Source organism: Carex rostrata, chromosome 3 (assembly GCF_964058835.1).
Source record: "Carex rostrata chromosome 3, lpCarRost1.2, whole genome shotgun sequence".
Taxonomy (NCBI): Eukaryota; Viridiplantae; Streptophyta; class Magnoliopsida; order Poales; family Cyperaceae; genus Carex; species Carex rostrata.
In genome coordinates this window covers 1,769,912-1,792,053 of record NC_135920.1, presented here as the reverse complement: position 1 = coordinate 1,792,053, position 22,142 = coordinate 1,769,912, and the positions used below count along the sequence as shown (strand labels likewise).

General features: G+C 35.6%; 2 protein-coding genes across 2 annotated transcripts; both read left to right on the top strand.

Moving 5' to 3' along the window:
• The first annotated feature begins 14,590 nt into the window (after nucleotides 1-14,590).
• On the top strand, nucleotides 14,591-18,184 carry CSR1 (chlorsulfuron/imidazolinone resistant 1). Its single transcript, XM_078300301.1, has 2 exons — nucleotides 14,591-15,161; nucleotides 16,543-18,184. Exons 1-2 carry the CDS (start codon nucleotides 14,655-14,657, stop codon nucleotides 17,968-17,970), a joined length of 1,935 nt encoding a protein of 644 aa, XP_078156427.1. The 5' UTR covers nucleotides 14,591-14,654; the 3' UTR covers nucleotides 17,971-18,184.
• A 1,561-nt stretch (nucleotides 18,185-19,745) lies between these two features.
• LOC144552175 (uncharacterized) lies at nucleotides 19,746-21,962 on the top strand. Its single transcript, XM_078300304.1, has 3 exons — nucleotides 19,746-19,964; nucleotides 20,837-20,950; nucleotides 21,700-21,962. Exons 1-3 carry the CDS (start codon nucleotides 19,811-19,813, stop codon nucleotides 21,744-21,746), a joined length of 315 nt encoding a protein of 104 aa, XP_078156430.1. The 5' UTR covers nucleotides 19,746-19,810; the 3' UTR covers nucleotides 21,747-21,962.
• The last annotated feature ends 180 nt before the right edge of the window (nucleotides 21,963-22,142 follow it).

Sequence of the window (22,142 nt, the reverse complement as noted above, 5' to 3'; positions counted from 1 at the left end):
CCAATTGGAAAACTGAATATTTCTCTTAAACATGCATGCTACGTCTTTTATTTTTTTCACTAAAGAGTAAAATGGAAATTTTATATGTTCAAAGTTAGTTTTAATAAAAAAGGCAATTAATAAAGTAAATTTGTGAGTTTTTAAAATTTTAAAAGATAAATATATACATATATAATATTATAGATTTTCAATGGAGAAATACGTAATTTTGACGTTTTTGAAGAATCTACAAGAAATCAACCCCCCCCCGCCCCCCCCCCCCCCCCCCCCCCCCCCCACACACACACACACACACACACTCCCCCCTCTTTAAATGATAACGAGTTGGATTAAAAAATATCTGTTTAGTGGTTAACACGCTGTAATTGAATAGGATTTAAATATACAAAAACAAAAGGAACCATAACCACTAAATCCGTTATAGCTGAATAAGTTGATATAAATATTAAAAAAAAAACCTAAATTTATGTGGTGATCCGAGTCATCAAATATTTACAACAGAGAATAACTTTACCATAAGACGATAAAAAAGTAAAAAAAAAGCTAAGTAAACATTTTTAGTTTTTTTTTTTAATTTAGCCTTTTGTGATGTGATTATAGGTATGTAATTCAATTGGAAATTTTTATACCATGTTGATGTGTGAATATTTGTTATGAGGATTTAGTAATTAGTTTTATAAAATTAAATATACACACACCACATTATTTGACTCATTAATTCTTGTAAAGATCAATTGTGATTTGTGAAACACAGTGTACAGAAAAAACGTGCCTGTTGAAAATTTGAAATATTAAGGGCGTGTTCGGATTTTACTGTTCACGTGGGAAATAAAAATTCACTTAGACTGAATTTTTTTTTTCCCACGTAAACAGTAAAATTTAGTTCAAACATTTTGCAATCCCATTCCTATTCTTATTCCTGTCCGTCTGCCGAACACGCCCTAAAGATATATCGCACAACCACCTTATTACGTACGGATCAGTATCCTCTCAGCTAACTGAACACAATTGAAATGGACGGACCAGATTTAATTTCAGCCGGTGGAGATGGGGTTAGGGGTAGTATTATTTGTGCTTTGAGATTCGTGTCAAGTTAAAAATTTCAATTTCGGACCTACCAATTTAATTGTACTCAGTCAGATATGTAACTGAACAAATTGCTGTTGTTTTTTTTTAGTTTTTACTGTGGCTAAAAATTGAGACATTTATTTACCCACTGCCAGAGGGCAAATCTGAAATTAATACCAGTATCTGAGTTTTTCTGGCAAATCTCTTTTAGCCTTGGCTAGAACAAAAAGCTAGCAATGTAGCTATACTGTACATCAACAAGTCTCTCTCTCTGTCTCTGATACAACTGATAAGACCTCCAAGTACATTTCTTTTACTGTACAACAAATATAAAAGGATTTTTCATCTTGTCTAGTTGTCTCCTCCTTCATCTCTCTATTTAATTTCTGTCATATATTTTGCTAAAAAAAATTCCATGTTCTTAATTACTTCTTCTATAATTCACTTTTCACTCCCCAGATATGTAAATTTTTATACTATACTGTGGACCACAGAAACAATGAAATTATTGCCTGAACCTGAAGTACCGTGGACCACAAAAACAAATCCGAATATTGACTGTATACCACTATACCAGAAGAGACATGCAAGGAAATTTAAAAGCTGTGTTCTGGAGTCTGGACCAATGATGTATCCATAGAACGTCACAGAGGAAATATTTGTCGTTACTGCGGTAATAATAGGAAAAATGAAGAACAAGGTTAGAAAGGTAAAGAGCGGTGAGCTTACCGGGGAGGTGACACGACCACAGTGAAGGGAGAAACAGACCTGAGCCTGAGGCCAGACTCCAGAGCAACGCAGGCTCTCTGCGTCTGATCAAACGTCGCTCGCTAAGCAAGCAGAGCATTCACCGCACTGTACGGAACAGAGATTCCCATCTATGGTATCTAACGGTGAGGGTATACTTTACTATTAATAGATCAGTAAGTGTACCAGAGAGGAGAGTATTTTAATGATTCACCAGTTAGATTCTCTGTCCGGGTAGCCAATTAGCCATAGCCCGTAGACGATCTGTACCGTCAATTCTATATCAACGGTTTGGATCTTCCACCTAACCTAGGGTTAGGTGCCCTATTTACGCATGTATCGTAGGGCCTGGCTTAGAAATGTAGACCTGTTATTTGTCGAGTTTGGAGATACGGATCGTTATTACCCGCAGAGGTATGTGTTAAAATCCGTTATTTGCTTGGATGCATGCGGTTACGAGCCATTAGAATTTAGAGGACCGATGGTCCGATGGTCTCTTGATTTTTTATTTTTTATTTTTTCCTGTTCTCTCTTGATTTTCTGCAGCAATTTTGAAAAATAATATATATGAGAATGAGACGTGCTATAGCTCGTGTTGGTTTTCGTGTTGATTATCAAACTTCAGTTTTCCATTTATAGTTATTAAGTTCTGAATTTAATCAAATAAGCAACGTCTGTAATATTTGTTTAGAAGAGTTACGGTTGTACTAATCAGATTACCGATGTAACAGGAAAGCATAATTTTTTTATTATATATTATTTCGTGTATAGCATATTAGCATCCCTAATTCTCTAGGCTATATTTGTAAGAAAATTCAAATAATGACTTGACCAATGACAATTCAGTTTACTACAGATGTCTCTCATCTCTTTTTTCTCTTCGTACCAAACTCTAACGGTAATTATAATTGCGGCGATATAGAGCAATTGTAAATTATCACGTTAATTATCACGTTAAACTCTATTAGTATTAATTTCATTGATGTAATATTAGTTATTGCAAAATCATTAAAATAAAAAAAATTTGCATGTCAGTATAAATAAAATTGTGGAGATGAAAAACAACCTTTGGTCTCGAGGTTGAAGACAATACTCTGGATGCGTTTGGATAGAGCAAGAATAGCACTATTATTTTGAGTTATTCGATTTTTGGATAGAATAAGAATAATACTAACTCACTATTTTTTTGTCTTATATGGATTAACTCACTATTCTACTAACCCAACTAAAAGTTGAGTTAGCTATTATTCTCAAACTTAGAATTAGCTCTATTATTGCTCTATTTCTCGTTTCATCCAAACGTACTCTATGTAGAAGACAAAATATTTTCAAAAACCAGGAGTTGAAGCCGTGTGGATATTAATAAGGGTCTGTTCGGCGTGATACTATTCACGTGGGAAAAAGAAAATTAACTCAGAATGAATTTTTTTTCACACGTGAACAGTAATTTTTCAATTCCTATTTCCACTGAGAACGCCAAACACGCCCTAAATATGTTACTTGACATTTCACTCTTTACTAAAAACAAAATCACGACAATATAAACATTATAAAATTACTGCGAAGAAAATTGCTAAATTATTATTAATGATGATTCCTCATAGATATTAATGACTGGGTGGTTTGGTCTCTAATATTTTACATTATAAAAATATCGTTTATTTTTGTCACAATAATATCGTTTCAATAATTATTGTGACAAATAAATTTAATTTTATAATTATATAACTGTTTATAGTTTTTATAATTATTGAAACGAAGATGCTGTAAGATGTAAATAATGAACTATAAAGACCAGAAAGGTATCCGTATCTCCCGAATTTACATCCTCTCCAATACCTGATAAGAGAATCTTTTACAATTACTAGATCTCAACCGTTCATTTTAACTTGGCATGAATCGCAAAGCACAAAAATACTGCCCCCCATTGCGATCCGAATCCTAAACCGGTTGAGATTTAATCTCAAACCGTAAAGTGAGGGTGATCCTCTGCAATACCGTAGAGGATACGGATTCCGTATCTCCCTGTACTCGCGTTACCCGGTTCAGATAGAGTTGTTGTTGTCGGCCTTAAACACCTGTTGTAATCGTAACACCTAAAGTAGCAACTTCGAGAATTTGTAACCTTATGAAAATTCTCACTTTGACCGGCCCGTAAATTAAGCAGGCCATGATGGCCCAACAAAACTGATTCATTTTGGGATTTTGAGAATTTATTCATGTTATAACACTGTAAATCATAAATAAATTGAACATGTTATGAGCTAGCTTGTCTGAGTCACGAGCGAGCTAACTTTAGAGATCCGAGCTAAAATCTCAACTTAAAATCATCACGAGCTTGACCGAGCTGACTCGTCCAGTAATAAATGAGCTATTAGCAAGCGTGTCAGGCGTGAGTTATGATCAAACTAGTTATTAGTGAATGATACATGTGTGAGTCACGATCAAACTACAAGCTACAAGTTTGTTTGCCACACCTACATAAAAAACTGAAAGCCCTTTTCGGCAAGAGCATATTTCATGAGGAACTTTTGGGCCACCTAGTTTTAGTTCTCAGTTGTATCTGTGAATATTTTTCTCCTCTTTTTAACTTACTGGTGGAAAGAAAACAATTCACTTCCGCCTATGTTTTCTTTCTTAAGAGCTGCGAAGCTCTTCGCACTTCGCTGGAGCAAGTGAGATCCGATTTGAATACAACTATTTCAAGAATCCAAGCGGAGCACGTGTGTACCAACCTATGTGATTAGGTAAAATTGGAGCAGAAGTCCAAGCGCAATATGAGTTAAAACAGTACAATAAATTAACGAGTAATGATTTCATCCCCGCGTTCCAGTCCCCTATCTGTCCCCCTGCGTCATTAACTATATATGGTAGTTAATTAATGATAATTATTAGTTAAAACTAACTGTTAACTGCTTGACTCCTCTCACTCCCGATCAACAAAAAAATAAAATCTTCACGACCTCCACCTCTTCTCTTTATAATTTTCGGTTACAATCCTTATAATATTAAATTTTGATAAATTTGTATTGTAACTGGATATAATTTTCGGTTACAATCCTTATAATATTAAATTTTGATAAATTTGTATTGTAACCGGATATAATTTTCGGTTACAATCCTTATAATATTATGAATAAGTTAGATATAAATACAATTTGTTAGATATGCATGCTTCGAATACTTCTTGGAAGAGGTGGGGGAGAGAGATGAATCTGATAATGAATTTTGAATTGTATAAATTATTTCAACATGTATGAATACTTCATAATCGTCAGTATGAATACTTCTTGGAAGAGGTGGGGTGAGAGATGAATCTGACTTTGAATTTTGAATTGTATAAATTATTTCAAACATGTATGAATATTTCGTAATCGTCAGTATGAATACTTCATTTGTTTAGATATGAATACTTCTTTATTTAGATATGAATAATATATAGATTCGCTGTAGTGGTCCCCAATCTCGGCAAATGTCGCTTTCAGACGATTGTGGTCCCCAATCCAGGCTGTCACAAGACGTCAGCGGTCCCCCTGGTCGTTACTGGTCCCCTCCAGCTTGTGTTTACATATGACGAATGGTTCTGATAATAAGTATGAATACTATAAATTCGTAGGTATGAATACTATACGTTTTGACTATTAATAAAATAGCATTAATCTTGCTCTTTGGTGGTAGTTATCACGTTTTAACTATTTTTTTTGTTTTTTAGTGCTGGGGACAGATAGAGGACTGAAGTAGGGGGACAGATAGAGGACTGAAGTAATTAAACTAAAATTCTTGCATAATCAAGCACTCAATTAATTAAATACAAAAATCAAATACAAAAATTAAAATTAATTAAACGAACATAATTTAATAATACAAAAAATAATTAAACAAATGTAATTAAACTGATCAATTTATAATGATATCACTTTGCAATGTATAGTCAATTTATTTATTTTAAATTTGATAATTAAAATTATATTAATATGAATCAGTAATTACTATCAATTTACTTAATATCGTTTAAATTTAACATTACATCTTCTAAAAAATATATATAAAAACTAATTTCATAACAAATTTTCTATACATTAAACTAACACTTATATTCTAAATTTTTCTCATGAGTTAAAATATCTTGACAATTCAAAAATTACTAGTTCTATTATCTTTTTTATCATTCTTGTTTTCAAAAAAATTCTCATTGCCAAACATATATATTGCTTTTTCTTTTCATAATCAGAAGAAAAGACGAAGATGTCAGAATATAGAATCGAAAAAATTTTGCAGGGCGAAATCTTCCTCAAAATGGAAGCATTCATTTGTTTTTCATGTCTGCTATCGTTGAGTAACTTCATCGTCGTGATAAATTTCTTGCTTACGGAGAAAAGGGTAAGAGTCTGATTAGGAAAACCTAATAGGGAGAGCTCTCTCATGGAGACTGGAGGACAATGGCGCACCATGACCCACCGGAAACCCAACACCATCATCACCAACCTTGACAGCCAAAATCGATCCCCTTTCATCCAGCCTTTCAAGCCCTTCCGCACCCAACCGTCTTACGCTGATAAGGTTCGCCAAAACATAAACTCACCACTGATCACTGAAAATACAACCCAACCTGCTAGTAATCCTATTTCCCCACGCACACCAACCAAGCTGGCTTTTTCCATCTCGCCGCATAGCAAGGCTCAACTGTGTTCCCCCCCCCCTCTCCCAAATATGCCGAGTGGAAAGGCCGTTGTTTTCAGTGTTGTAGGATGGGGCACAATGCAGCACATTGTAGAAATCCTAAACGGTGTGGCAAGTGCTGGGGATTGGGTTATGTAGGAAACCTGTGCCCTCAAGCTCTCAACCACCATGGTCCGGCCAAGGCATATCAAGGACCGAAGAGATCTGAACCTAGTTTTGAAGACATTCTACAGGGCCCCATCATTGCCAAACCAATGCCAGAGGGTCATCCACAGAAGACGTATTACTTCGTCGAACGAGATGATGAATATTTTGGTGAAGTAGCAAAGCTAGAGGGTGTTGTTGTCATGTACAACCCTAACTTAGAGATCAACCTCACTCTAGAGCAAGTAGCGTAGTATGCAATTCAAACCAAACTAGTCACAGCTGATGAGATCTCTATCGGGGTTATGACTAGATCAAGGTATATGATAATGTTGCCACATGGCCTTGCGTTAGATACTTTCATCCGGGCTGTACCACAAGAAATATGGAAAGAAGGCAATTTGTTTTATCAATGGAGTCCTCTTGAAGATGCAACAATAGCAATGCCTCATTTTAAGGTTTTGATAGATTTGGTGGGAATGCCTCTAGACATTTACAGGGAGAAGCAGGTTATACGAGCAACAAGTTCTATGGGCACTTATTTGGGAATGGTGGCTCAGAAAATGGAAGGAGATGTAGCGACATGGACGGTGGTGGTGGCAACCACCGATCTGTCATTGAAACCGCATAAGATAGGCTACATGGTGGGTGGCCTAGAACGTGAAGTAGAGTTTATACCTAAGACATGGAAGCATTGCCCATTGTACAAGGCAGATGAGATGGTTCAGCCCAAGGAGAGATAAACTAGTGTTTGACGCAATTACTACTCCTTCTACGGCATCACCTGAGAATTTGGTATGTCTCGGGGATGATGAAATGTTTCAAGTGTCACGGGCTGTACTATCTGAGCTGTGCCGAGGTAGGGACTTGACAATCTTGCCGGAGCAAATTAGAGCTACTGTAGCTGAGCAACCAATAGATAAGCTTACACAGTCTAACATATTGGAGGTGTTGGGGTGTTCTCAAGCTACTGTAGTGTTGGGATGTTCTCAAGCTTCTCTTCCTATCTCTTACTTAAGAATGCCTCTGACTTTTCAAAAACTAAATCGCCAAGCTTTCATTCCTCTGTTAGAGAATGTTCAAAGAAAAATAGAAGGGTGGCAAGGTAAATTTCTTTCAAAAGGTGGTAGAGTGTAGCTAATAAAATCGGTTCTTGCTAGTTTGCCGATTTACTAATGACATCATTTTTTGTGCCTAAATGGGTGATTGTAAGAATTGAGCAGATGTGTGGAAATTTCCTATGGGGCAAAATGGAGGGTTAAGGTATAGGGATACACTTGTTAAATTGGGAGATATGTTGCATGTCGGTTACATATGGTGGTTTGGGAATACCGAATCTTGTTGTAAGAAACACGGCATTACTGTTAAGATGGTGGTGGAAAGTGTATTCAGGGGAACAAAATTTATGGTCAGTCACTGTAGCTTGTCTAAGGGGTCTGTCTAATTCGGGTCCAAAAATTGGGATAGCTAATGGCTCTTTTTTCTGGAACTAATTGATTCAAATAAAGCAACTTTTTCATTGGAGTGCAATTTGGAAAATTGGAGTTGGTACATCTGTTTCTTATTGGTATGATTCTTGGAGTGCACCACCTATTAGATCAATTAAAGATGGTAAGCAAAAACTGCAAAATCAAGCAATATCAGTGAGAGAGATGGTAACACACTGGCCTATTATTTTATCACATCCAGTTGGGGAAACACCTGAGTTTAATCAGGATACTGATAGCTTGTGTTGGAGATGGGGCAGTTCTGGTTTGTATACATCAACCTCGATATACAAAGTGATAATAACAGGTGGTAGAATGAAATGGAAATATGCAGATTTATGGATGGCATTTGCGTCGAGTAAGGTTAAGTTCTTCACTTTTCTACTATTTCAAGAGAGGATATTTACGCATGATGTGATGATTCATCGGGGAATGAATTGTGATACTCGGTGTGTTCACAATGGAAACGGGTTTGCATCTATTTTTTGAATGTACTTATGCTAAACGGCTCTGGGATTTATCGGGTATGGTTATGCAAATGGGGGACACGATACCCGACATCTAGGATTACTCCTAGAGTAGGCAAAGACAGATAGTGTGTGAGACTAAACGGGTCTGGGCTACAAGATTTATGTCTATGCTATGGGGGCTATGGAAGCAAAGGAATGCAGTAATTTTCAGAAATCAAAGGACGCCGCCTTGACAATTAGTTCAAGAGGTCAATGAGGCAGAAATATGGCTGAGATGTTGTACAAGGAGAGGTGGTGCAGGTTTATGTCGTGAGTAATTTTTTTGTATTTTTAAAATAATTCATTTGTCACTATGCTAGCCATCCGGGACATGCTCGTGAGCAACACCCAGAACACGTATCTTTCAAACACATTAGAGGTTTCAAAATCTCATTCCAAACTCTCTTAGATTTTCTTTTTTTGGAGAGAAAATATGGAGGTATATCCTCTAATTTTCAAATTATCTTGGATACGCCCAGACATAGGTATGAATGATGGAGCCATATTTTTAAGATATGAGATTCAATCATATAAAAATTTTGTACTGCAAATAAAAATCAATTTTATAATTGTAGTAGCATTTTACTCTAAATTATATAAAAAAAAATTGTATAAACACATTTTTTTTAAAAAAACAAATGAAAGTCAATTCATCCGCATACTCTTTTTATTCAATGTATCCCTACTTTCAACATGATGACAATAGTCACTTATATCTGACCATTCATTTTAGATAACGCAGTCCGTGCAGAACAAATTTTTTTTATGATAAACATTTAAAACTTCAACGAATCGTTATTAGTTGTTTATTTGATCCTTGTCTTAGAATGGACGGTATAGATTTACCTGATACCATTCAGTCAAATTTGTACGATTGAAGATGAAACCAACTCTATTTGATCTACATGAATCTCTAAATTATCTTTGTAGTAAAATTGTAAAAATTAATCCCATGCGTTATTTTTTATTATAAAATTTGATCGGTTCAATAAAAGTGGTCCGAAATAGAAAAATCACATTATCTGCACGACATTTGGTTTGGAATTTTTTTATAAACCATAATTAAAAAAAAAAGTATTTTATAAAACCAACATAATTAATTTTTTTTTATAAAAATCATAAGAACTTTCGAAAAAATTTCTTTTTATGAGCCGAATTGGCAATTCAGTCCGAGGTGGTTTCACAGGTTTTCGGAAAAATAGATGTAGCTTTCAATATGACACCAATAGATCAAGATTCAATATTATCGGTCCAATGTTTTTTTAGTTCGGACAGAAATAAAATTTCGGTTCAATTTTTTTTTTTTAAATTTTAGGATTTGCTTAATACAAAAAATATTTTTTTTATTATTTTTGAGTTATTTTCATGAGCCATTTCCACACAGACAGAGGGCAGAGGCATTCTAACTATTTTTATTATTTTTTTTTAATTGTTGAAGATGGGACTGAAATGATATTTCGGTTAAGAGAGATTTTTGGATTTTTTGTAATCGCTGAACTGAAAACCTATAAAATTATCACATTCTGAAATGCTATCTTGGTCCCGAAAAAAAAAGTTTGGACCGTACATTTTGGTGTCATAGTTTTTCTAAAAAAAATAATCATGGTGGTTTCATAAATTTTTTTGTAGTTACGGTTTATAAAAAAAAAAAAAAATTCTTTGGTTTGGGGTGGGATAAAATCAATCCAATTTGCAAAATAAAGCTCAGCGGAAATCTTTCCCCGGATCAGATCAGGATCTAGCATCGTATTTTCTGAAAGCGACCTAATTTGTCGCGTCCATTTCCAATTTCATAAGTGGTACATTTTGTAGCCCGATCCTCTTTTCGCTATCCCAAACAAATCTACAGGAATATTGATTCCGGTGGACAGAAAATGAAAATGAAAATGATCACTTTTATCTGCTATTTATAATATATTAATACTGATAAATCAGAGGACGAAAGATGATGATTTCACTCAAAAGGAAAAATAAATAAATGAAAGATGATATTATCAGATAAATGGACATTTTTGTGGATATAAATGACTTTCATAGGAGAGAGGTCGCTCATATTTATTCCATGTGTATATTTAATTTTTATCATTGAACTTTATATTCTATTTCATTAAATCACCTTCTCAATTTTAAATTCTATTTCAGTAAATCACTTTTATTTATACCAAATTATAAACAAGCCCAAGCCCAAGCCCATGAAGATATTAAGATTTTTCTAGTGTAAGATGTAGAAATATCTACAGCAAGCTAAAATATTTTAGGTCTAGATGTTTCTTTAGCTCTTATGGAGCAAGTATAAATAGAGGGTCTTGCCATTAGTCATAAATTTTTGTAGGCCAAGCAGATAAATTCACATTTTTTTTGCAATGTTTGGTATTTCTTGATTAGTATTTTTTTTTTCAAAAACATTCATATGATAATCAAAACATACACGATTTTTTTTTTTACAGATGGCAGTTTTATAAATTCAATATTTGAAGAGCTAGTTTGCAATCTCTTAAAATCAGCAGGACCATGTGTGTCCACAGGATGGATATAATTGTCATGTGTATGTTTATTTTGTTTACAGCTGTATGCTTTCAAAGACACTCGTTGTTTAATATAATGTAATAGCTATTTTGTAACTTTTTTCAAATTAATTCAATTAAAAAAAAAAAATCAGCAGGACCAAATTAAACACTCGGCATGTCGGCTGTAGCTTTAATGGGAAATGTATATATTGGGAGCTTTACAGAATAACAAATTAGCAATCAATGAAAAATGATTATAAAACAGTAAATTAAATCATTTTAAAAGGTTACTTGGGCCAGAGGTTTCTGACTTCAATTCGTCACTGAAGTTTTGTTTCCGAGTCTTATTTTTTGTTGGAATTCAGTCAAGTGGCAAAGTGCGTTAGTATTTTCTTTTTTCTGTCTGGCGTTTCAGATTCTTTGTGGCTTAAGAGATGCTTCAGTGTATTGTATATCGCTGACAACACATAACATGTGATTGGAGAAACAGTAACAACTTTAATCCGTGAATAATTTGCGTTTTATTCGTTTTTTTGACGTTTTCAAATCGAACTCCGAATAAAATGCAAAAGAACGTATAATATGTTTTATTCGCGAATAAAACGCGAATCATGAATTATTCTCGAGAAAAATGCGAAAAAACGAAAAAAAAAAATTTTGTTATTTTATTTTATTTTATTTTAGGGTTTTTTTTTTTGCTTCTTTGTTGTACCTAATCATTCCCGAATTATATCCGATGACCTCGCCAAACCGAATCCGAACTATTCATTTGTCATTCCCTGAAAGCTTTCAGAGAATAATATTTGTATTGTATCGAGCACCTCTTTAAACTGTTTTTAAATTTGCTGAATTACACGGACAACATATTATTTATAGATATTACAAAAATATTATTTTCCATTTTATGTTATTCATTTTAAATATATTATTTTTCGAAATCACGAATTTGTAACTATCTTTATTCCTCAATGCGTAGGATCCGATATAACAAATGGCTGCATGTATGCTGCACAAATAATCATACTCTCAACCTAAGACCTCCTGTTATATTTTCCATGTTAATTTAGTGCATTTCTTTTGTGATAAGCATGACAAGTTGACAACCACATGCTCGATCGGGATGCATCCAGTGTTGCAGGGTCGGATTCGGTTAGAGCCTTGGAGATATAATCTGGAACCGTTTGGAGTTGACTGTTAAGCAATTTAATTGCCTTTTGTTACTAGATTATGAGTTTATGACATTATGTAACTTCTTTTAATTAGAGGGCAGTAGTATATTTTAATTTAATAAAAAGTTTCACCGTTTAGCAACGGAGGTTACGGAGAATCCATATTCTCTCAGTATTGCAAAGGATTACTCTCATTTTATGGTTTCAAATTAAATTTCAACTGATTTAGAATTCGGGTCACCACAGGGGACATTATTTTTTAGCTTTGAGATTCGTGCCAAGTTAAAAAGAACGGGGCAGATCTAGTAATTGTAAAAGATTCCCTTATCAGGTATTGGAGAGGATGTGAATTCGGTTACGGAGCTGTAAATTTTTTACATCTGGTTCAACGGGTCATGGTGAAAAAAAAGGGCAATAATTGTAAAATTCTTTATAGTTTATACTCATTCGGGCAGACCGGATTCGGGTTTGTTTCTATTTAGATCGATCCAACAGAATTGGAGGAGAACCGGTCCAAAAGCACAAACAAGGATCAGTCGACCAGACAAACAAACGAACAACGGGTCTGCGGGACAAAGTGTCAAGATCCTCTCTGTTCAAGGAGCATTCGGACTATCCAGTGGAACCTGAACAGCTTCGGGTACTCTGTGGATTCTCGTAATTAGCGTCAGAGGCGCGGCTTATACAAAAACTTCAAAGATTTATGGATTGTATTGTATCTGATTCATTTAGTTTAAAATACAGTAAAACTCATAAAAAAGCCAATGCATTTAGGCTATGTATAAAATGTTTAATATTTCAAATATGTTCATACCGGAGAATTATTCTCTGAATTCAGGCATTCTTATGGAGATTAATTCTCCGGTTTCAAGCATTCTCTTTCCCGAAAATAATTTTCCAAAAAAAGAGTTTTGTTTTATAAAATCTATTTTTTGGAAAAATATTTTTTGTCATTATTTTAATTTTAGGAAAATGATTTTTTAGAAAATAGATTATTTTTCATTAGTTCTATTTCCGGAAATTGATTGAAAAGGGAAGGAGACAACACAACCGCATATTGATGAAAATTGATTGTATACAAGGTCAGAGTCTCGGACACCAGACTCATCGTGAGACCATTGAGAAATGCAGCAGGTAAAATGCATATTTAATTATTTACATATACTAATTTTATTGGTTCTCTCTTTAACGAATACTAATTAATTTATATATGTTTTACTTGTAATGTAGAGAAAGCAACAAGATAAGCATAAGCAAGAACATCTTTCTCAAGAAGAGTAGCAAGGGATCTTCTTCAAACATATGCCAACGTTGATGTTTCTTAATTTTATGTTGTTGTAATTTGAATTTGTAGTAGTGACAAATTCAGTTTTTATTTAATATTTTTATTTTTTATGCCAAGGTTGGAACATTCTGCCTGCTTGAGATATTGTAAGTTTAATCTGTAGTGATATTTTAGGTTTTTATTTAGTAATTTTAACTATAATTTTTATGTTCAAATAATTTGAATTTCAATATTGTAACTTCCCATTTGGCAACATATTTGTAAAAAATAACTGTCAAATAAAATTTCACATAACTAAACAAAGCAATTAAAACTTCTAAAAAATACAATTAGAATAAATAATTTCAAGCAAATTAAAATATAATACATTCAAACCATATTAAACATGAAATTTGTTTGAATAATTGATATGCAATAGTAATAACTACAAAAACAAACAATTCAAAAGAAAATTAAAAAAAAATCTCAAGAAAAGTCTAAATCTAGAAAATTATTTTCCAGATTCGTAGAACCGGAGAATAATTCTCTGGAGAATGAATGCTTGGAATTGAAGAATTATTTTCCGGAAAGAAAGCTTGAATATGAAGAATAATTCTCCAGTTTGGGCAGATTTGTAATTTTTTTCAAAATGGGTACAAATTGTTAATTTTTTGTTTTATTTAATATTAATAAAAATTTCGGTTTAATATTTATGATTAATGGTAAATAAAAGACCGTGTTAAAATTTATGATTTTGAAGGTTGTTAATTATTGGATATCTTGTAAATTATTTTGAAGGTTGTTAATGAATTTTGATCTTATAAATGTATAATTATATAGAATAAGTAATTTATCATAACTGATGACCATCTTTCCAATCTGTACAAATAAGGGTGCCTTGCTGGTACCGCCAAGCAATTAGAATGGATGACGACTGGACACATTAAACGGAGAGAACTCTTTTTTCAGTTCATACCATTCATGGTCACCACTCACCCGCGCCGCACACCTTATAAACCCCTCAATTTTTTCCCACCCTCTCTCTATCGATCGCTGTCCTTCGTCTCCAGTCCCTGTCTATGGCTTCCTCTCTCTCCACCAGCGCCGCCACCTCCTCCATCTCCACTCCTTCCGTCCGTCGTTTCACTCCTCCCATACGCACCCCCATTTTCTTGTCCAAATACTCCAAACCCTCTCTCTCACTCCACGCCGCCAGCCCCGCTACCACCACAACCACTCTAACTGCTCCACCTCAGCGTCAGATTCGCAATCTTTCCCCAACCGATCCCCGGAAAGGTGCTGATATACTGGTCGAGGCCCTCGAGAGAGAAGGTGTGATTGATGTTTTTGCGTACCCAGGCGGGGCCTCCATGGAAATCCACCAAGCCCTGACGAGGTCTCCGGTTATAGAGAATCACCTATTGAGGCATGAACAGGGGGAGTCGTTCGCTGCCTCGGGATACGCGCGCTCCACTGGGAAGGCTGGCGTATGTGTGGCTACGTCGGGTCCAGGGGCAACAAATCTTGTGTCGGCTCTTGCAGATGCATTACTTGATTCAGTGCCTATGGTGGCAATTACTGGACAGGTCTTATTGCTTGTTTTTATTCTTTAAATTTTAACTGATTATTTGGGTGGTAAGAATCCTTTAAAAAGTTAAAATTTCAAATTGAATAGATGATTCGACAAAAAAGTCAAATTCAGAATGCACTTGGGGATATGTTTGTCCCTAAAAATTACAAGCTTTGCTGGCAATATTTCTTTCTGAGTTTTTTATTTTGCTTATATTTAGTCAAAGCAACGAAATTAATAGATGAAATCTGATTAAATCGGGGTGTTACTGGGAAACAATTTAAAAATTGAATTGAAACTTAAGGTTCAATTTTCACTAATTGTAATCTTTTGACAGAAACCTTAATATTTGCTGTGCATTTTGTTAACTGGTGTTTAAGGAAATGAAATCTGAACATATCTGGTCATGTAACTGGGTCTAATAGCAGTAAAAGTAAAGGCATAATTAAATGAATAAGGCGGGCATTTGTCATTGATTCTTTTTTATTTAAATTCTAACTTATTCTTATCAATTTCCTTTTAACCTTTGTTATTAAATTAAATATAAATAAATACACTTAAGCTTTTTTTGATTCCTTGTTACATGTGGGAATTGCTTAAAGTGGCTGTGGTCTCTGTCATTGTAAAGTTAAATGTATTCCAAAATTAGTTGCCAACTAACTATATACTATCTTCAAATGGGTGACATCCCTATATTTTGTGACTGGTACTTGTATACACTTAAATACTAGATTCAAATCTTTTACCAATATAATAAGTTTGGAAGTAGCAAAAATCTTTCTATTTTCAGGAGGCAATTCAAGTACACATTAATTCTTTAATATTCATACATAACATATGTTTCCCAAACTAATTACCTTGTTGATCATACCAACATCCATTTTTATGAGAAAAAAATCCAAGTTCAATCTGGGATGCTTTTTTTTTTTAATTTAGTTTAATTCCTCCATGTAAGAACATCAACTCACATTAGCAAAATAATACTAACTAAACGGAAAGTATTATACGGTATTAAGAAATAATTGTAACGATATATGGTTAAAAAAAGAAGGGTGATAAGGACCATAATAGATAGCCAAGGGGTCGCCAAAGTTATGTCAGATGAACCTAGGGCATAAAGCACCTTGTTGATAGAAAAATGCTGCATATAATAGTTTATCAGTAAATATTTAGATCAAAAGATGAATCAGTCAATAGAAAGAAGTTATACTATTATTAATAAGTATTTAGATCGAGAGATGAATCAGTCAACGGAAAGAAGTTATGCTATTATCAAAAGAAAAATCTAAGTATAAAGCACCTTGTTGATAGCTTGGACTTTATTGTCTTCCAGATAGTATTTCTTGGATTTGATTATATTATTATTAGTAAGTCCAGCTTCTGTGTCTCTGTTACAGGTCCCTCGTCGCATGATTGGCACAGATGCCTTCCAAGAAACCCCGATTGTTGAAGTGACTCGTTCCATAACAAAACATAACTATCTTGTACTAGATGTAGATGACATACCTCGCATCATCAAAGAGGCCTTTTTCCTGGCCACTACAGGCCGGCCGGGGCCTGTTTTGGTTGACATCCCAAAGGACATTCAACAACAGCTGGCTGTTCCAGTGTGGGACACACCAATGCGCCTCCCGGGGTACACCTCTCGCCTCCCGAAGGAACCTGCACATCACCTGCTTGATCAAATAACCCGTCTTGTTTCTGAATCAAAGCGCCCGGTTTTGTACGTTGGAGGTGGATGTGCCAACTCGGGCACAGAATTGAAACGATTTGTGGAGCTAACGGGTATACCTGTTACTACCACCTTGATGGGTCTTGGTAATTACCCGAGCAATGATGAGCTGTCCCTACGCATGTTGGGTATGCATGGCACTGTATATGCAAATTATGCAGTAGACAAAGCAGATCTGTTGTTGGCCTTTGGGGTGAGGTTTGATGATCGGGTTACTGGAAAGCTCGAGGCATTTGCTAGTCGCTCCAAGATTGTGCACATAGATATCGACCCAGCAGAAATCGGCAAGAATAAACAACCACATGTGTCGATCTGCGCAGATATCAAATCTGCTTTGCAAGGCATGAATGAAATCCTGGAGTCAACTAGGCTGCACCACAAACTGGATTTCTCTAGTTGGAGAGCCGAACTGGATGAGCAAAAGAAAGCATACCCTTTAAGCTTCAAAACTTTTGGAGAGGAGATCCCGCCTCAGTATGCCATCCGAGTACTTGATGAATTGACCAAGGGAGAGGCGATTATAAGCACAGGTGTGGGTCAGCACCAAATGTGGGCTGCACAGTATTACAACTATAATAGACCTCGTCAGTGGCTTACCAGTGCGGGTTTGGGTGCAATGGGTTTCGGGTTACCTGCAGCTGCTGGGGCTGCAGTTGGCAACCCGGGTGTTACTGTTGTGGACATAGACGGTGACGGTTCCTTTCTCATGAACATCCAAGAGCTTGCCATGATAAAGATCGAGAACCTACCCGTTAAGGCCATGATATTAAACAACCAGCACTTGGGCATGGTGGTACAATGGGAGGATCGGTTTTACAAGGCCAACCGTGCACACACCTACTTAGGCAATCCGGCTAACGAGGAGCAGATATATCCTGATTTTGTCAAGATAGCCGAGGGTTTCGGTGTGCCTGCGGCACGGGTTACAAGGAAGAGTGAGGTGCGGGAAGCCATAAGGAAAATGTTGCATACACCAGGTCCTTACCTGCTGGATGTGGTTGTGCCACACCAAGAGCATGTCTTGCCGATGATACCGAGTGGAGGGGCGTTCAAGGACATGATCCTTGACGGAGATGGCCGGACTGTGTATTAGACACTTTTAAAATTAGGGCTTTTTCTCATGTGTTGTTTATTTTTCTCCTTAGAAGGTAAGGTAATTAGCTAGCATTTCGTGGAACATTTGATGGTAGGGTTTTCGCTGTTTGATCTTTGTCTTCAGAATAATTATCTGTCGCGGCTATGTAATGTGCTAATATGTATTATGTGCTGTTTTATGTGATAGAGGTAATAATTGGTACTTGGTAGTCTTGGCATTTGAATTGCTGATCTGAAATCTAATTTTATTGTGTTGGTAGTTACCGTAATAATAAAGGAATGAAATAGACCTCGAACATGTTACCAGGTTGGTTCTGCATTCTGGTACACTCATACACTTAGCACAGCAATCATGCTGGAGCTAGGAATTGCGCCAGAATTAGACAGGAACTACTCTCTCAGATAACTGATTTAGAATTAGTTTATTGGAAGCAGAATGTAATTTAGGATTTTCCTGTCCAGTTTATTTACACTTTCTGCCTTTTACATTAGCAGCAACTGTTGTTTACATTCATTGTGTAATTGCAAACTTTGATTTCAATGAAAAGTGCCTACGGCCTACGGGCTTCTCATAAAAAAAAAAAAAGGCTTGAGAATGAGTGTTTTTGGGAGAAACAGTCCAAATAGTGCAAATAGAAACACTGCTTGGCTTACTATCACTTTTTTTTATCGTTTGATGATAAAGCTGGTTTAATCAATTTTTAAAAATATCAAACTGAGAAATAAATAGATTGAACCAGCTTGTAATACAGAAAAAAAAAAAGAATTGAGGCTCATTATTCCAGCCATTTCCACCTTAGTTCCGAGAAAAGGCCGAATTTTGTAACATTATTTATCTTAAAAGAGTTTAGGAAGTTGTGAGGTAAATGCAGCAGCCTATTTTACAAGAAACTTGCAAGTTATTATCTTCGAAATATCAAACTGTACAATATGTTTTCAGATCCATTTGCACCTGAGACGAAGTACAACGAGGAATTAAAACAAAGGAGAATTTGTAAAACGAGGGATTTGACAATCTCTGCAGTTTGTGACAGTGACAGGTTGCAACTTATTATTTTTTCCTTTTTTATTTTAATCTTTGATAATTGATAATGATAACCAGTGTTTTAAATAGCGCGCTATAGCGGCGCTATAGCGCCGCTATAGCGTTTTCCGACCAAAAAAGCTATGGCGCTATGCCCAAATAGCGCCGCTATAGCGCGCTATTCCGCGCTATAGCGCCGCTATTTGAGCATAGCGCCATAGCTTTTTTTACCCGTATGCTATTTCGCGATAAACGCTATTTAAACCATTGATGATAACTAAAGTGGGTTATATACTTAAATTAGGAATCCAAGGCGTTCATCTGCATCAAATTTGTACAACACTGGGTTTGTGGGAAATAAATCAGCTGAAATTCTGAAATCGGGTATTGTTGATCCTGAAATTCCTGCAATTCGAAATCCAGTCATTGAATTTTTTCGAGAACGCATTTCGAAACAGCTGGTTTTTCCTTGCACGTATCTCGAAACAGTTCGACGGCTGGATTCGGATTGCAGGGATTTCAGGATGAACAGTTGTGACCTCGGATTTCAGCAGATTCGGATCCGGGTTTGTGTCCCTAATCAACACCAATCCAACGCCAAAAATAAAAAAAAGGAAGAATTTGAAGAACAATCGGGTTTTCTGTCTAAACCTACCGGAGCCCCGCAATTCGCCCGACAAATGCAAGATTCCAAACGGATTGAACCAATATTATAAACCCGAATCCGAAAAAGGATCTGCAATCGACAAAAGAAACGGAATCGAGTAGCAAGTGCAAAACCCCACGCCATTTCCAACTTTAGACAGAGAGAGAAATGAGCACTGGAGGAGAGAAGGGGAGCACTGGCGGCGGAGAAAAGGGAGGCGGTGTCGGAGGCGGAGGCTCGGTGAAGACGCCGGCTGACTTCCTCAAATCGATCAGAGGTCGCCCCGTGGTCGTCAAGCTTAACTCCGGCGTCGACTATCGAGGTTTCTCCCCCTCCCCTCCCGTCTCCCTTTCTATTGCTTTGTTATTCTGCTACTGGTGTTTGGCTTTTCGCTCCAGTTATAATGAAGATTTGTATTTAGAAGAGGATTCTTTCATTTTTCTACTGAGAGTTTGTCAATTTAAGTTATGGATTCTCTTACATGTCTCAGTTTGAGCTTTGAACCATCCTTTGCGCTAGGATCTGTCTCTTGAGTAGCATTTATGCTTCTAATGCCTTGATTCATTTTTCTTTATACCGCAAAGTGGCCTTGGATCAGTTTGAATTTCTCTTCAAGTTGCTTAAATTGAAATTGAGTTGCTTAACCTTTTCTAAAAGCTTATTGCAAAGCTTTTAATTTTAATTTCTCTCTCGGTTCTTCTACTCGGTTGAGACTGTTGTTTAGACTCAGAACCACTTCAACTTTCCTCTAATCCTTGTATAGGTTGAGGTTTTCAATAGTCAATACCTTCAACCATAGAGTAACAGGTGTCAATTTACCCTTCTATGTTTCCTTGCTGAGGATGGTCATACATTGTACGAGTTATAAATATTACTTATTTGAAGGTTAATTGGACTCAATTAGGGTTGGATCAAGGCTTTAGTGCACGGCTGTGTTACTTTAGAGTCTTAACTGAACATTTGAATGTTGTTTTGGACATCTGCCAATAAACCCTAGTAGCTTGCTTGTATAAGTGTATGTTTGAAAAGAATCAAGGCTTTAGTGCATGGCTGTGTTACTTTTGAGTCTTAACTGAACATTTGAATATTGTTTTGGACATCTGCCAAGAAACCCTAGTAGCTTCCTTATATAAGTGTATGTCTGAAAAGTCATTAGTTTACCAAAAAATTGGTAGCTAACGTTTACAAATATAGGTATTTTGGCGTGTTTAGATGGATATATGAACATAGCAATGGAGCAGACAGAGGAGTATGTAAACGGCCAGCTGAAAAACAAATATGGAGATGCTTTTATCAGAGGAAACAACGGTACATTTTTTTTATTTTACAAATTACATTCCCTTATTTTATTGACAGTTGCTAATAACTGCAAAACGTCCTTTCGAATTCTGCAATTAAGATCAAACAAATTTTTAGCATTATTTGTGAATAATCCCCCCCCCCCCCCCAGTTGGGTTGGAGGGTTACATCCCACATGTTTACGAGCTAGTTTCTAGTTTCTCACAAGCATAAATTATGACTAAATAAAGCCAGGGTAATCTGGAGTTTTCTAAAAAAAATGGACTTGAAATGTTAGGTTTGGTTGGCTAGATGTGGGTAAGTTTAGGCACAATTTAGTTACTCCTGCTTTATCCATCCTTGATGTGGGCTGCGTTATAGTTGCAAAATATGTCATTGATGGTATTTACGGTTTGCTAGGAACAATGGCAATGGTCTAGTTTGCTATCAATGTAATTATCTAGTCAGGCTTGGATGATGTGCAAGTTTAATCTTCAAATTTATCCTTGCATATCAAAATATGAAATTTAGCCCTAAAAGAATGAATTCTGTGAAATTCTTGCCCTTCAGTAACCAAAGTGCACCTAATTATTCCTTGATTGTATTCCTTTTTTTCAAGAAGACTGAGACTGAGGGCATTTTGATGGAATTTGTATTTTGGAGGATTTCATAGATATTTTGTCTTTCAAAATGGTAAATTGATGATAGTTATCGTTTTAGAAGACTGTAGATTTGGTTTCTAACGCTTGCTTTCTTATGTGTTGTCTTAATGGATGCAGTTCTTTACATCAGCACATCAAAGAGGACACTTGCCGATGGTGCATGAACATGAGACAGTCTCACTTTCATAGCTTTACGATAAACCAAATTTATGTTGATCTAGCATGGTTGGATTTGGTGTTGCTGATCTCGAATTAACTGTCTGTGTTTTTCATTTTTGGATTAAGACAAATCAAATATTTGCTTGCTATTGAGGCTGAGCTTGTAATTGATAATTTTATTTTTCTGCTTCTTTACCTCTTAATGGTTTTCTAAAACAGACTAATCTTCTATGATTGATTATGATTAGTTAAGTTTTCTTGATTCAAAGGATGGTACTATGCATGTCAGATGCTAAGATTTTTTAATTGCCAAACCCAATTATATTTAACTGTTCTATTATTGATAGATAGATCATAAATTTATAACCATTCAATTATATGTGGTACATATTTAGTGGTAC